The sequence below is a fragment of the Rhinopithecus bieti genome, unplaced genomic scaffold, assembly GCF_001698545.2.
Source record: "Rhinopithecus bieti isolate Rb0 unplaced genomic scaffold, ASM169854v2 scaffold_759, whole genome shotgun sequence".
NCBI classification, from domain to species: Eukaryota; Metazoa; Chordata; class Mammalia; order Primates; family Cercopithecidae; genus Rhinopithecus; species Rhinopithecus bieti.
The window spans coordinates 2,719,339-2,731,146 of NW_016803631.1; the positions used below are offsets into that span (position 1 = coordinate 2,719,339).

An 11,808-nucleotide genomic window follows, 5' to 3' on the forward strand; every position below is an offset into this window, starting at 1 on the left:
AAATATGCATCTGAGACCAGAACGAAATATGCATCTGAGACCTTCACACAGGTGAAGAAGGGTGTTCACTAGGCCCCTTCTGCCAATGCAGAAGGTGACAGTGCAGTGGAGTCCTTTCATAGCAAGTTCTGCCTGCATGATTTCCAAAGCTTGAGTATTCCAAATCTAAGGTGAATGGGGTGGTATCCACTAAGCCCTGCCAAAAACTTGTTGCTGAGATGAAGGAAGCCGCCGCTGCTGCAGTCAGTATTTCTCACCCACACACTTTCCTCTCTTTCTGGCTGGTATGGGAAGAATGGTGTCTTCATTTTTTTTGAGACAGAGTCTCAAAAAACCCAGGCTGGATTGTAGTGGTGCTGTCTCAGCTCACTGCAACCCCCGACTCCCAGGTTCAAGTGATTCTCCTGCCTCAGCCTCCCAAGTAGCTGGGACTACAGGTGCCCGCCACCATGCCTGGCTAATTTTGTATTTTAGTAGAGACAGGGTTTCACCATATTGGCCAGGTTGGTCTTGAACTCCTGACCTTGTGATCCACCCACCTCAGCCTCCCAAAGTGCTGGGATTACAGGCGTGAGCCACTGTGCCCAGCTGGCGTCTTTGATGATAGGTAGGAAGCAGAAGACGCAAGTTTATTAAATAAAAGCTGCTGTCATTCCTGCCACCCCACTACAATACATCTATTTCTTTTGTTGTTTTTTTTTTGTTGTTTTTTTGTGTCTGATTTTTGTTGTTGTTGTTGTTTTTTTTTGTTTTGTTTTGTTTTTCTTTTTGACAGAGTCTCACTCTGTCACCCAGGCTGAAGTGCAATGGCACAATCTTGGCTCACTGCATCTTCTGCCTCTTAGGTTCAAGTGATTCTCTTGCTTCAGCCTCCTGAGTAGCTGGGATTACAGGCTCCTGCCACCACACCTGGCTAATTTTTGTAGTTTTAGTAGAGATGGGGTTTTGCCATGTTGTCCAGGCTGGTCTTGAACTCCTGACCTCAGGGGATCCACCTGCCTCGGCTTCCCAAAGTGCTGGGATTACAGGCATCAGCCACCATGCCTGGCAATACATGTATTTCTAATGCCATGTTTCTACTTAATAGTAATATAGACAAGATAGGAAGGACACATAGGCCCGATCTTGGGCTTATATTGTCTTGATTTAAGGAAGCCAAATTGATTAAAGCACCAGTATTTCAAACGGTCCCTTTATTTGACACTCTGAAGGTTTTTTTATTTTCTAGAATGTTGCACCACAGTAAGATTCAGGTTGGGTGAGAGGTAAGCCTTTCTTTTTACATGAGGTGAAGGCCAGGATCCTTCTCACTGCAAGTTAAGTTTTAGGAAAGAATATGTAACAAGACTGAAAACCTAGAAATTGATTCTCTTAAAAACTATCAGTGCCCACATACCCTGTGAAAATCCCCAACTGTTCTCAGGGATACGAGTACTTCAGTTTGAAGAGCTTGCCTCAGCCCAAGTGAATGCATCTTGTGGCAGGGAAGTGCATGCATTGTGGGGTGCCAGTAGTAGTGATGCTTTAGAAGTGGACCTATTTAGAAGTGGAAAACGCCTGTATTCTTCCTCTCTCTTTCTTTAGGATGATTTTCACTCTCCCAACCCAATGGACACCCAGAAGCCTCATGCTTTCATCCTTCCTAGTCATCTTTTTATTTAAAGGGATCTCAGTGTCTTCAGTAACACTGAAAAATATAGGATGGCTAGCAGCTCAAATTGCGATTTTTGCTAGGAAAGTTTGTTTTCTAATGGCCTTAAGTCAATATTCAGACACTTCTATACCATATTCATAATGTTTGTCATGTTCATATACCATGTCTACTATCATTTTCTTATTTCTCTCTAAATGTACTCTTCATTCTACATGTTTAATTTAGAAGAAAAGCTATTGTATCTCCACCACACTGAATATCCCTGCTGTCTTAGCCTGCATTCTCCAGAAAGCCAAGCTGGAGATAAAGGCTTGAGTGAAGTAATTTATTTGGAAACATGGGACCAGCAATGCAGGCCTGGGAAGGAGGCACAGCCAGTACAAGGAAGCCTCACAGAGGTGACCACTGTTAGGGGCCACTGGTACTTGATCTCACAGGGACTTTCTGGGGAGCCTCACGCAATGTCTGTCAGAACTGTTCACCTGGGAGGCAAAGGAGGAAGCAGTTATCCACCAGCTTCCAACCCTCTTTGGTCAAGAGCAGCTCCATGGGCATCGACTTCCCTGTATTTCTGGATTGCACATGCTTGAGTGAACTTTCAAAGAATGCCAAGACAGCAGAGCAGCCCTGGGTGAGGACAGAATGGAATCAAACTGTGGATCCTGCAGACCCATGCAAGGTGCTGTCAGGTTCCACCTGTGCAAACAAGTACACTGGTCCAGCATGGGTCAGCTGCTCATTCACAGGGGCTCCAGAATCCTGCAAAGGGGCACACGGGGTGGGAGGCAAGCTAATTGGAAATGGGAGTGATGGGCATGACTAAAGTCTTCCTCACTCCACCTGAGATGCACTCAGTTGTGGCTAGGGTGACCAGAAATCACTGTCCAGCGTCGCTGGCAAGAGCCCACTCTCTGAAGATGGTGGGATGCAGAGGTGGGAGTACAGTTGAGGGTGGTCTTGTGAGCTGAGCACTCTCCCAGAAGTGTCCCCTACATATGAGGTCGACAGCTTATTCCTGCAGGGACTCAAGAGTAACTCTGGGTGCTAAAACAAAACTTGAGACCAGCACAGCAACAGTCAGCCCAGGAAGTTCGCCTTCCATCACACAGCAAGGCTAGCGGGATGCCCCTCCCTCTTCTTGGGCACCATTCTTCTCTTCCCCTAGGCCGCCTGGTGCTCTTAGTGTTTTGTGTTTGTTAGTCCGTGCACGGTGGTGAGGGAGGCTGCTGTGTGATTTGCCCCAGCCACAGCCTCTGCAAAAGCCCCTGGGAGAAGACAGCAGCAGAGGGAGCTTCCTCTGCTGTCCAATAAAACTGCTGGCACTAACAAAGTACTTCTGAGTCAATTCAAATCTTCTGTCAAGCAACCGAAAGCTAGAAGGGGAAATGCCACCTCTCTGATAGATGACCCACCCGAAGAAAACGGAGCAACTTGTCATTGCTTTATAGACTGCGAGAAGAGAACATCTCAGAAGTGGAGTCTCATCTGAAATCAAAGGAGTTAAAGAAAAAGTGGAATTTTTCTTCAGCAAGTAAGTACATTTACTATTATCTTACTGTGGGATAGCTTGGTAGAACTAGTTACCAGCAACCTCACTGCTTTTTAAACAAACACACCGCCACTACCACCTCCTGGATCCATGCTTGCCCTCAAAGGAAACTTCAGGGTCTCATTCCCACAGGAGGCTGTGGCTTCCCAACACATTTGGAGCATCATAGTCAGAATTGTGGCCCTTTATTTTAAAATGTCCTAGATGCTAGCAAATATTATTTTTGTGGGCTGTATTTGAATTTCTCAAGCCAGTAAAATTCTAGTGAAAGTGGGAAAATCGCTTGAGCTGGGGAGGTTGAGACTGTGGTTAGCTATGGTCAGGCCACTGCACTCCAGCCTGTGTGACAGAGCAAGATTCTATCTTAAGAAAAACAAATTCTGGTGAATAAGTCTCTTTTAGCTAATCCTGCCTAAAATGTATGATGGATAACAAAACAACATGGCATGACTGGAACTCTAGCTTCAGCGTGGTCTCCAAAGAGGACACTCAAGTATTCTCCGAGCAGCACGGGGCTGTGTCCTAGCAGCAGCCTGAAGGGGTGACAGTGGAGCACAGTGTTCATTTTCATTTCTCAATTTTGACATATTTACTGGAAAAATTAAACCCTAGCCGTCTCACATGAGAGCACATGATTTTTTTTTTTTCTCTGTCACCGAGGCTGGAGTGCAGTGGTGCAATCTTGGCTCACTGTAGCCTCCACCTCCTGGGTTCAAGCAATTCTCGTGCCTCAGTCTCCCAAGTGGCTGGGATTACAGGCACCCACCACCGCACCTGGCTAATTTTTGTATTTTTGGTAGAAATGAGGTTTTGCCACATTGGCCAGGCTGGTCTGGAACTACTGACCTCAAGTGATCCGCCCACCTCAGCCTCCCAAAGTGCTGGGATTACAGGCATGAGCCACCACGCCTGGACCTGGAGTACATAATTTTAATAAGTAATATGTGCACTGTCTTTTTTCCCTCCCTTTTTACGGATAGACTTTTCTGGTTATTGAGATCTCATACCCCTTTATGATATGTTATTTGAGCAGCAGGTTTAAAGAATTGAGACACTTGTTTTCTTATGTTAATATGTCAAGAAAGAAGTTATTTCGTAACTTAGGTCCTGCCTTGGACAAAATACACCCTTACTGTCTGCTCTGTGTTTCTTGGTATGTTCAGAAGAGAATTTGAACTTTTGGAGGTTGGTTAGCAGATATGGAGGGTCCTTAGAGCTCTCTGTGTTTCTAACCAAATCTTAATCCAGCCTATTAAGTAGAAAGCCTTTTCATGGAAGGGCTAGGTTGGTTCTTGGAACTGGTCCCCTCACAGAATTTCAACTTGCTTTCCCTCAGGGTCACACCCTGCTTTAGAGGTTGCTTAGGTTAAACTCTAATTTTAGCAGGCAACTCTGGAGTTTTACAACTCACAGTAGGCACACCTTCCTTCCTGGATGACTTTTATTTGTTCCTTTTTCAGGTTGTGAAACTAAATCCACAACTTTGGAGACCCAGGACACCCTCCAATCTCTGTGTGTTTTGTAAACATCACTGGAGAATCCTCTAGGCCGGCAATTGGATTGTCACCACCCTGCCTGTTTTGTGCCTGGGAAGTGCCCTGGTCTTACTTGGCTCCAAATTGTTGGCTTTCACTTTTGACCCTAAGCATCTGAAGCCATGGGACACACATGGAGGCAGGGAATATCACCATCCAAGTGTCCATACCTCAAGTTATTTCAGCTCTTGGTGCTGGCTGGTCTTTCTCATTTCTGTTCAGGTAAGCAACTTTCAGGAACTTAACGGAGTCAACTGCTACAGGGTTAAGAGAAAGGAGGTGGGGTTCTCTGAGCTGCTCCCTTCTATTACCCTATCAGCTGGAAGGAACCTTCAGGGCATTTTCAGAACATTTTAAAGATGAGAAGACTGGTTCAAAGAGGTTAAAGGACATTCCTATCATCACACAGCAAGTTAGCAACCAAGTTAACTCAAGAACCCAGACGTACAAGGAAGCATGGAAGGGACAGTGTTATTTTAACAAAACCATAGAGCGGATTCATAATGTTCTCTTCCATTAGATGAGTATTAGATGCTCATGTACATTTTGTGATGTGCTAATACCAGCCTCAGAGTCCATTCCCAGACTATATTTTCATGATACAGCTCAGTGAAAGTGTCCTGCTTCTAAAGTTGAACAGTGGTGATCTTCTTTCCAATTTGAAGGCGGGAGAGTAGTTGAGGACAATTCCTCTTAATGATGTTAATCTTCTTAACCTTCTTAAGTTCCTCTTAATACATTAATCTTATTTGTTCTGTTTTGGATGCTGAGATCTTTTTTCAACATTGGCATCTGACTTTAAGTGGTATCAGATTTAACATAAAATTATATTTTAGTTGTTTTAATCTGCCACAGAGGTATTACATATATGTCCTGAAAGTAATAATTTGACTTCTAGAGGCTTTTGTTCCTGCCCAGGTGATCTTAAGAGTGCTGAACTTTTAGGACTGTCAAGAAGGGTGAAGCTTGTCCCTGCTGGCAGGATGGTTCTGATTTTTTTTCTTAAGTCAGAAAACAAAAGATCTGTTTTCTAGTGAGCAGCATACCTCCTGGTTTCCCAAAAATCAAGGAATTTGGGCTCCAGCATGATTTGCCAGTCTGCAAAGACCCGACTATTAAGGGTCTTTGTCTTAAAAACTTCTCACGTAAAGTACTGCCTAGAATATCAGGTGTGAGAGAGACGTAGAGGGAAGGGAAGAGGAGTTAGGGGCACACAGATTACTTGACTGCAATGGTGGTCATTTAAAATTTTCTCTCCAGAGCTATTTCGCATTGTTTTTAGAACCAAGAGAACCATGGCTTACATTTCACAATTTACACCTCAGATTTTGTATATATTTGACAGTTACATTACATTTCCAACAGTTACAATTTCCTTCTGGGGAGCTGGGGAAGCATTCCCAAACTAGTCTTCTGGGGAGTACAGAGGAGTTTAAAATATTTAGAAGGAAATTTGTACAGGCTTCCCAGAAATAAGGGAGGTGGGGAGAGAGAGAGAATAGAAAGAGGAAGAACGATAAAAAAGTAAAAGAAGACATAAAATAAAAATTAAAACCCAAACTTTAGAAACTGTACCAGGAAAATTAGAGTCAGAGTTAAATGGAAAGAGATCTTTGAGCTAAAGAAAGATGTTTAGGAAAGTACCTTGTTCTCCTGATTTTACTGCTGCTGTGACTAAGTCAATGAACCACCTACTGTGTCCCAGGTGGGCCACAAAGTTGAGGCTAGGATTCCTGCACTCAAAGAGGTCTGCATATGTTAGTTGGGGGAATGCAAAGCTAGCCCATGTAAAACAAGCAAAGAGCAATGAAATGCTTTGCCCTGATTGTAGGAGTCCAAGATCTGGGAAAGGGGGTACCAGACTGGGCTGCAGCAAGAAGGGCAGGCTTTACAGAGGCAGATGGATGATGGAGAGAGAATTCTGGTCAGGGCAACAGCCTGGACAAAGGCACAAAGGTAAGGATGAGGCTGGCACAGGTGTTTATTCTTTTGTTTAATCATTTATTAATTCAACAAACATCATCGAGAAGCAAGAGACTTTTCTTGGTCCTGGGGACATGGCTCGGGCATTTGTGAAATTTACTATCATTGGGAAGAGGGAAAGTAATCCAATAGCCACTCAAATGAATGTGTTTGTTTGTTGGCCAACAAACAAAGCCAAGTGCTTTGAAGGCAGGGCATAGGCACTGCCTCAGAAAGTGCTGTCTTCCCCTGTCAGTGAGGAGTGGCAGTGAGCTATGGGAGGAGCAGAGGAGGGACAGGCCCAGTGAGCAAAACCAGACCCTGCAGCAGTTGTGGGCTATAGTCATGAATCTGCATGTTATTCAGGATGCTGGAAGGGCTTTACCCAGGGTAGTGGTGCAGTCTACCCCAGCTCTGTTCACATTTGACATATACCAGTAACCTGGGGGTTTTGCTAAATTGCAGTCTCTAGCACAGGGAATTTTTTAGAGAAGTGAATCTATTTAGCATAATACTGTAATGATAGATACAAGTCATTATAAATTTGTCCAAATCCATAGAATATGCAATACCAGGAGTGATCCCTATCGTGTACTCTGGATTGGGGTGGTAATGATGTGTTAATGTAGGTTCATTGATTGTAACAAGTGGACTGCTCTGGCGCAGGATGTAGACCGTGGTGGAAGCTGTGAATATGTGGGGAGGGAGTATATGGAAATCCTCTGTACTTTACACTCAATTTTTCGATGAATCTAAAACAGCTCTAAAAAATAAAGTCTATATAGTTTTTTAAATGCTGTTTCCACTTAGGTGGGTCTGGGATGGGGCCTGAGAGTCTGTATTTCTAAGAAGCACCTAGGTGATGCTGATGCTGCTCCACCATACACTTTGAGTTTCAGTAGTAAAGGTGTAAATAACTTTAAAAAGGAAAAAGTGTTACTGAAGAAGGCTTGCAGGGCAGCCCCCATGACTGTGCACAACCTATTAGGAGGTGATGTCAGTACTTACAGTAACTGATGATGTCTTTGATGAAAAGAATTGAGTCAGAGGGAAGTTGATGGAGAGTGTGTACCATGTAAAATTAGTGAGGACTGCCCAACGGGAGTGTAGGTGTGAGTTGTGCATGGTCTGTGGGAGGCGAGATTGAGTGAATAAAGTGGAGTAGGATTATAGAGGGCTTTATTCAGGGCAGAGATTTGCCACACTAGGCCTTCCATTCCTGCCCTGGGTCAGGAAGCTACAAAGGTGTTCCCCCTCTCCTCCTGCCCAGTCACTGATGCCCAGGGGAAGGGATCCCTCTTTCATGCACAGGGTGGAACCAGCCAGGCTCCTCTCCCACTCTAGGTCGGCAGGCACTGTCTACGGGGCCAGAAACGCCTGACTTTGTACTTCAGCAAAGTACAGTAAGTACTTTGTCAGTAAGTAAGTGGCAGTAAGTAAGTAAGTGACAGTAAGGCAGAGGCTCTAACAGGGCAGCCCTCAGAGGGACCAATGTGGGCAGCTTTTCTTTCAGAGCTGGAGTCCTTTAAGAGAGGGTCAGGTCTAAGGAGAGGGGAAAGGCCTCCTGCAGGAGGAGGCAAGAGATGCAGCAAAAGCATTGCCTATAAGTTTATAGTCTGAGAACTCAGAGCTAGGAGAAAAGAGAATGCCCCAAAGAGCCACCATTCACAGAACACATCCTCCTCTCCCCACAACACATACCGTTATGCTGCTGGCCCGGGGGTCCCATGAGCAGTGATTGTTCCCATCATCACCCTGACAACAGTTGTTCAAGTCCCTGAGCATTTTAAGGATATAAATACTGTGTAGAAAGAGAAAAAGATGGTACAGAGTATATGAGCGGGGTCTAAACAGGGGGAAAAGTCAGGAACAGTGTGAACACCAGGAGACACAAGTCTCAAGCCTACGGCTGCCAGAGGCAGCTCTTCCTGTCTCCTTTGTGTGGCTAGCACCTAGCCCAGGGCTGACACCAGCGCTGTCGGTGCTAGTTCACCTAATCAAACATTTAGACGGGTCCAAGACGGTCACTCCTGTTGGAAAGGTGTGCACAAACCAGGAACAGTAAAATCTCCAGGTGGTGAGACAATAGGTGACTTTCACTCTTTTCTATATCTTCCATTCTTTCTAAGAATGCTTATTTTATAGTCAGGGAAAATGTTTATTTAAAAAGCACACTTGTGTTTCCAGGGAGATCATGTATGTCCTGTCATTTGGTGAGTTTTAAGATGTTGTGCCAACTGCTTCTCTCCCTTCTCCACCAGCAGTGGTGATGCAGCTCCCAGATCCCTGCCAGGGCAGCCTCTCTAACGACTGCTGAGGTTGAACTCCCTGGGAGGGGCACTGCAGACTGGCCACTGCATCCTCCAGGCCTCCAGGCTGTATGGAGAGGGTGGGGAAGACTCAGGTCTTCCTAGTATGGATTCTTTTTTTCCCTTCGTGTTTTATTTGCACTGACATAAAATTCAATGTTTTAAAGTATACAATTCAGCCAGGCACGGTGGCTCACTCCTGTAATCCCAGCATTTTGGGAGGCCGAGGTGGGTAGATCACCTTAAGTCAGGAGTTTGACACCTGCCTGGCCAACATGGTAAACCCTGTCTCTACTAAAAATGCAAAAATCAACCATACAAGGTGGCCCGTGCCTTTAATCCAAGCTACTCGGGAGGCTGAAGCAGGAGGATCTTTTGAACCCGGGAGGTGGGGGTTGCTGTGAGCCAAGATCACGCCACTGCACTCCAGCCTGGGCAACACAGCGAGACTCTGCCTCAATAAACAAACAAACAAACAAACAAACATACAAAGTGTACAATTCAGTGGGTTTTAGTATATTCGCAATGTTGTGAACCCACCATCACTATCGAATTCCAGAACATTCCCATCGTCCCAGAAACAAACCTGCGCCTATTTGCAGCTACTCCTCATTCGCCTGTACCCCATCTCCTCGCAAGCACTAATTTACTCTCTGTCTCTATGAATTTGCCTGTTCTGGACATTTCTTTTCTCTTCTTTTTTTCCAGAATTTAGGTAAGAAAGAATACTCTGGACATTTCTTACAACATGTGGCATTTCATGTCCATCTTCTTTCACTGAGCATTATGTCTTTTAGGTTCATCCATGTTGCATATGTCTTAGTACTCCATTCGCTTTTACGGCCAAATAATATTCTGAAATAATATTCTGTTGTAGACTGAGATCTATTTTTTCTTTTTGTAGCGATGGGGTTTTTGCTATGTTGCCCAGGCTGGTCTTGAACTCCTGGGCTCAAGCAATCCACCCGCCTTGATTGGCTCCCAAAGTGCTAGGATTACGGGTACCTGACCTAGATTGAGTCCCTGAGAGGTCCATTTTTTTTTTTTTTTTTTTTTTTTCTGAGACGGAGTCTCGCTGTGTCGCCCAGGCTGGGGTGCAGTGGCGCGATCTCGGCTCACTGCAAGCTCCGCCTCCCGGCTTCACGCCATTCTCCTGCCTCAGCCTCCCGAGTAGCTTGGATTACAGCTCGTGAAAGTCCTCCACACAAAAATTAGCCCGCCACCACACCCGCTAAATTTTTTTGTATTTTTAGTAGTGACGGGGTTTCATGTGTTAGCCAGGATGATCTCTGATCTCCTGATCCGCCTGCCTCGGCCTCCCAAAGTGCTGGGATTGCAGGCGTGAGCCACCACACAGGGCCGAGAGGTCTATTATTTGTCTAAAACTAGTGGTCTACACTTGTTGGCAAATAGCTTCCTCTCCTGGGTGGCTAGCAGCCCAGAGTTGAAGTGGTCAGAGCAGGAGGGTGGCCAAGGGGTCAGGAGAGGCAGAGGCTGAGGCCAGCACTGTTGAGTGTCCCCAGTGTGCCATACAGGCGAGCAGTTTCCACACATCCACCAGAAGGCGAGCGGCGTTGCCGTCCATCTCTGCCTTCTCTCCGCCTCCTCTCACAGCCTCTGCCCCTTTCTGACTGCTGCTGGGTAGAGGTGCCGGATGGGCTCCCCATGCCAGCTGTGGGCACTGAACTTAGTTCAAGAATCAGCCAGTTACCATGGTGATGCTGGTCCTGTGGGGGTGTGGTTCAGCAAAGCAGGCTGTTGTGCATGAGAAAGGGCAGCCCCATTAAAAATCTGTAGAGCCTTCTACAGTTAAGAAAGCACGTTACATCTGGTATCCTGTGATCGCTGTGATAATTATGTGAACCAAGGAAGATAGTTATCTTGGTCTGTTTTGTGCTACTATAACAGAATACCTGACATTGGGTAATTTAGAAAGAACAGAGATTTATTTCTTACTGTTCTGGAGGCTGGGAAGTCCAAGGTCAAAGGGCTCACATCTGATGAGGACCTTCTTGCTGCATCATCCCATGGCAGAGGATAAAAAGGCAGGAGAGCATGCACGAGACACAGAGTGGGGAGGAGGCCAAAACCATCCCTTATAAGGAAGCCACTCTTGCTGTAGTGAACCCACTCCCAAGAAAATGGCATGAATCCATCCATGATGGCAGAGTCTCCATGACCTAATCACCTTTTAGCAGTCCCACTTCTCAACACTGTTACACTCGGAATTAAATTTCCAACACCAAAACTTTAGGGGACACATTCAAATCATAGCAATAGTATTATGACTGTTTTACAGAGATGGAACTTGAAGCCCAAAGAGGTTACCCAGCTTGCTCAAGGTTATGATTCTAATACACAGTGGATGGAGCCAGACCTCATTTCCTCATGCCTAACATGCATTCAGCAAGTATTTACTGAGCACCTACTATGGACCAGGTCCTGTTCTAGACACTGCAGATATGGCAGTGAACAAAGGAGGTAGCCTCTGCTCCATAGCTCCATACGTAATTATGTATCACATATACATGTAAATATACATCACAGTTGTAAAAATATGTATCAGTTGGAGGCAAGCCTGAAGAGAAACAAATCAGGCAAAGAGAATAAAGAGTAGCAGGATGGAGCTGGGAAGGGAGGATGGTGCTGTTCAAGGAGAGTCAGGGAAGGCCTCTTTGACAAGGGGCCACGAGAGCAGATGTGAGTAAAGTGGGACCTGAACTGTGTGGATCTCTGGGGAAGACATTGGCTCCCTCTAATGTCCCAGGTACTGTGGAGGACTTTTTTTTTTTTTTTTTT

At 45.4% G+C, this 11,808-nt stretch overlaps 1 protein-coding gene across 2 annotated transcripts in view; it reads left to right on the forward strand.

Annotated features, from left to right (window-relative positions):
• The first annotated feature begins 2,954 nt into the window (after positions 1 to 2,954).
• Positions 2,955 to 11,808, forward strand: part of CD80 (CD80 molecule) — a 38,487-nt gene continuing 29,633 nt past the window's right edge. For both annotated transcript variants that reach the window (XM_017891663.1, XM_017891659.1), the window contains exons 1-2: positions 2,955 to 3,185; positions 4,664 to 4,960. In XM_017891663.1, coding sequence (XP_017747152.1) covers positions 4,861 to 4,960 — 100 coding nt within the window. In that variant the 5' untranslated portion in view covers positions 2,955 to 3,185; positions 4,664 to 4,860. The remainder of the gene's footprint in view (positions 3,186 to 4,663; positions 4,961 to 11,808) is intronic.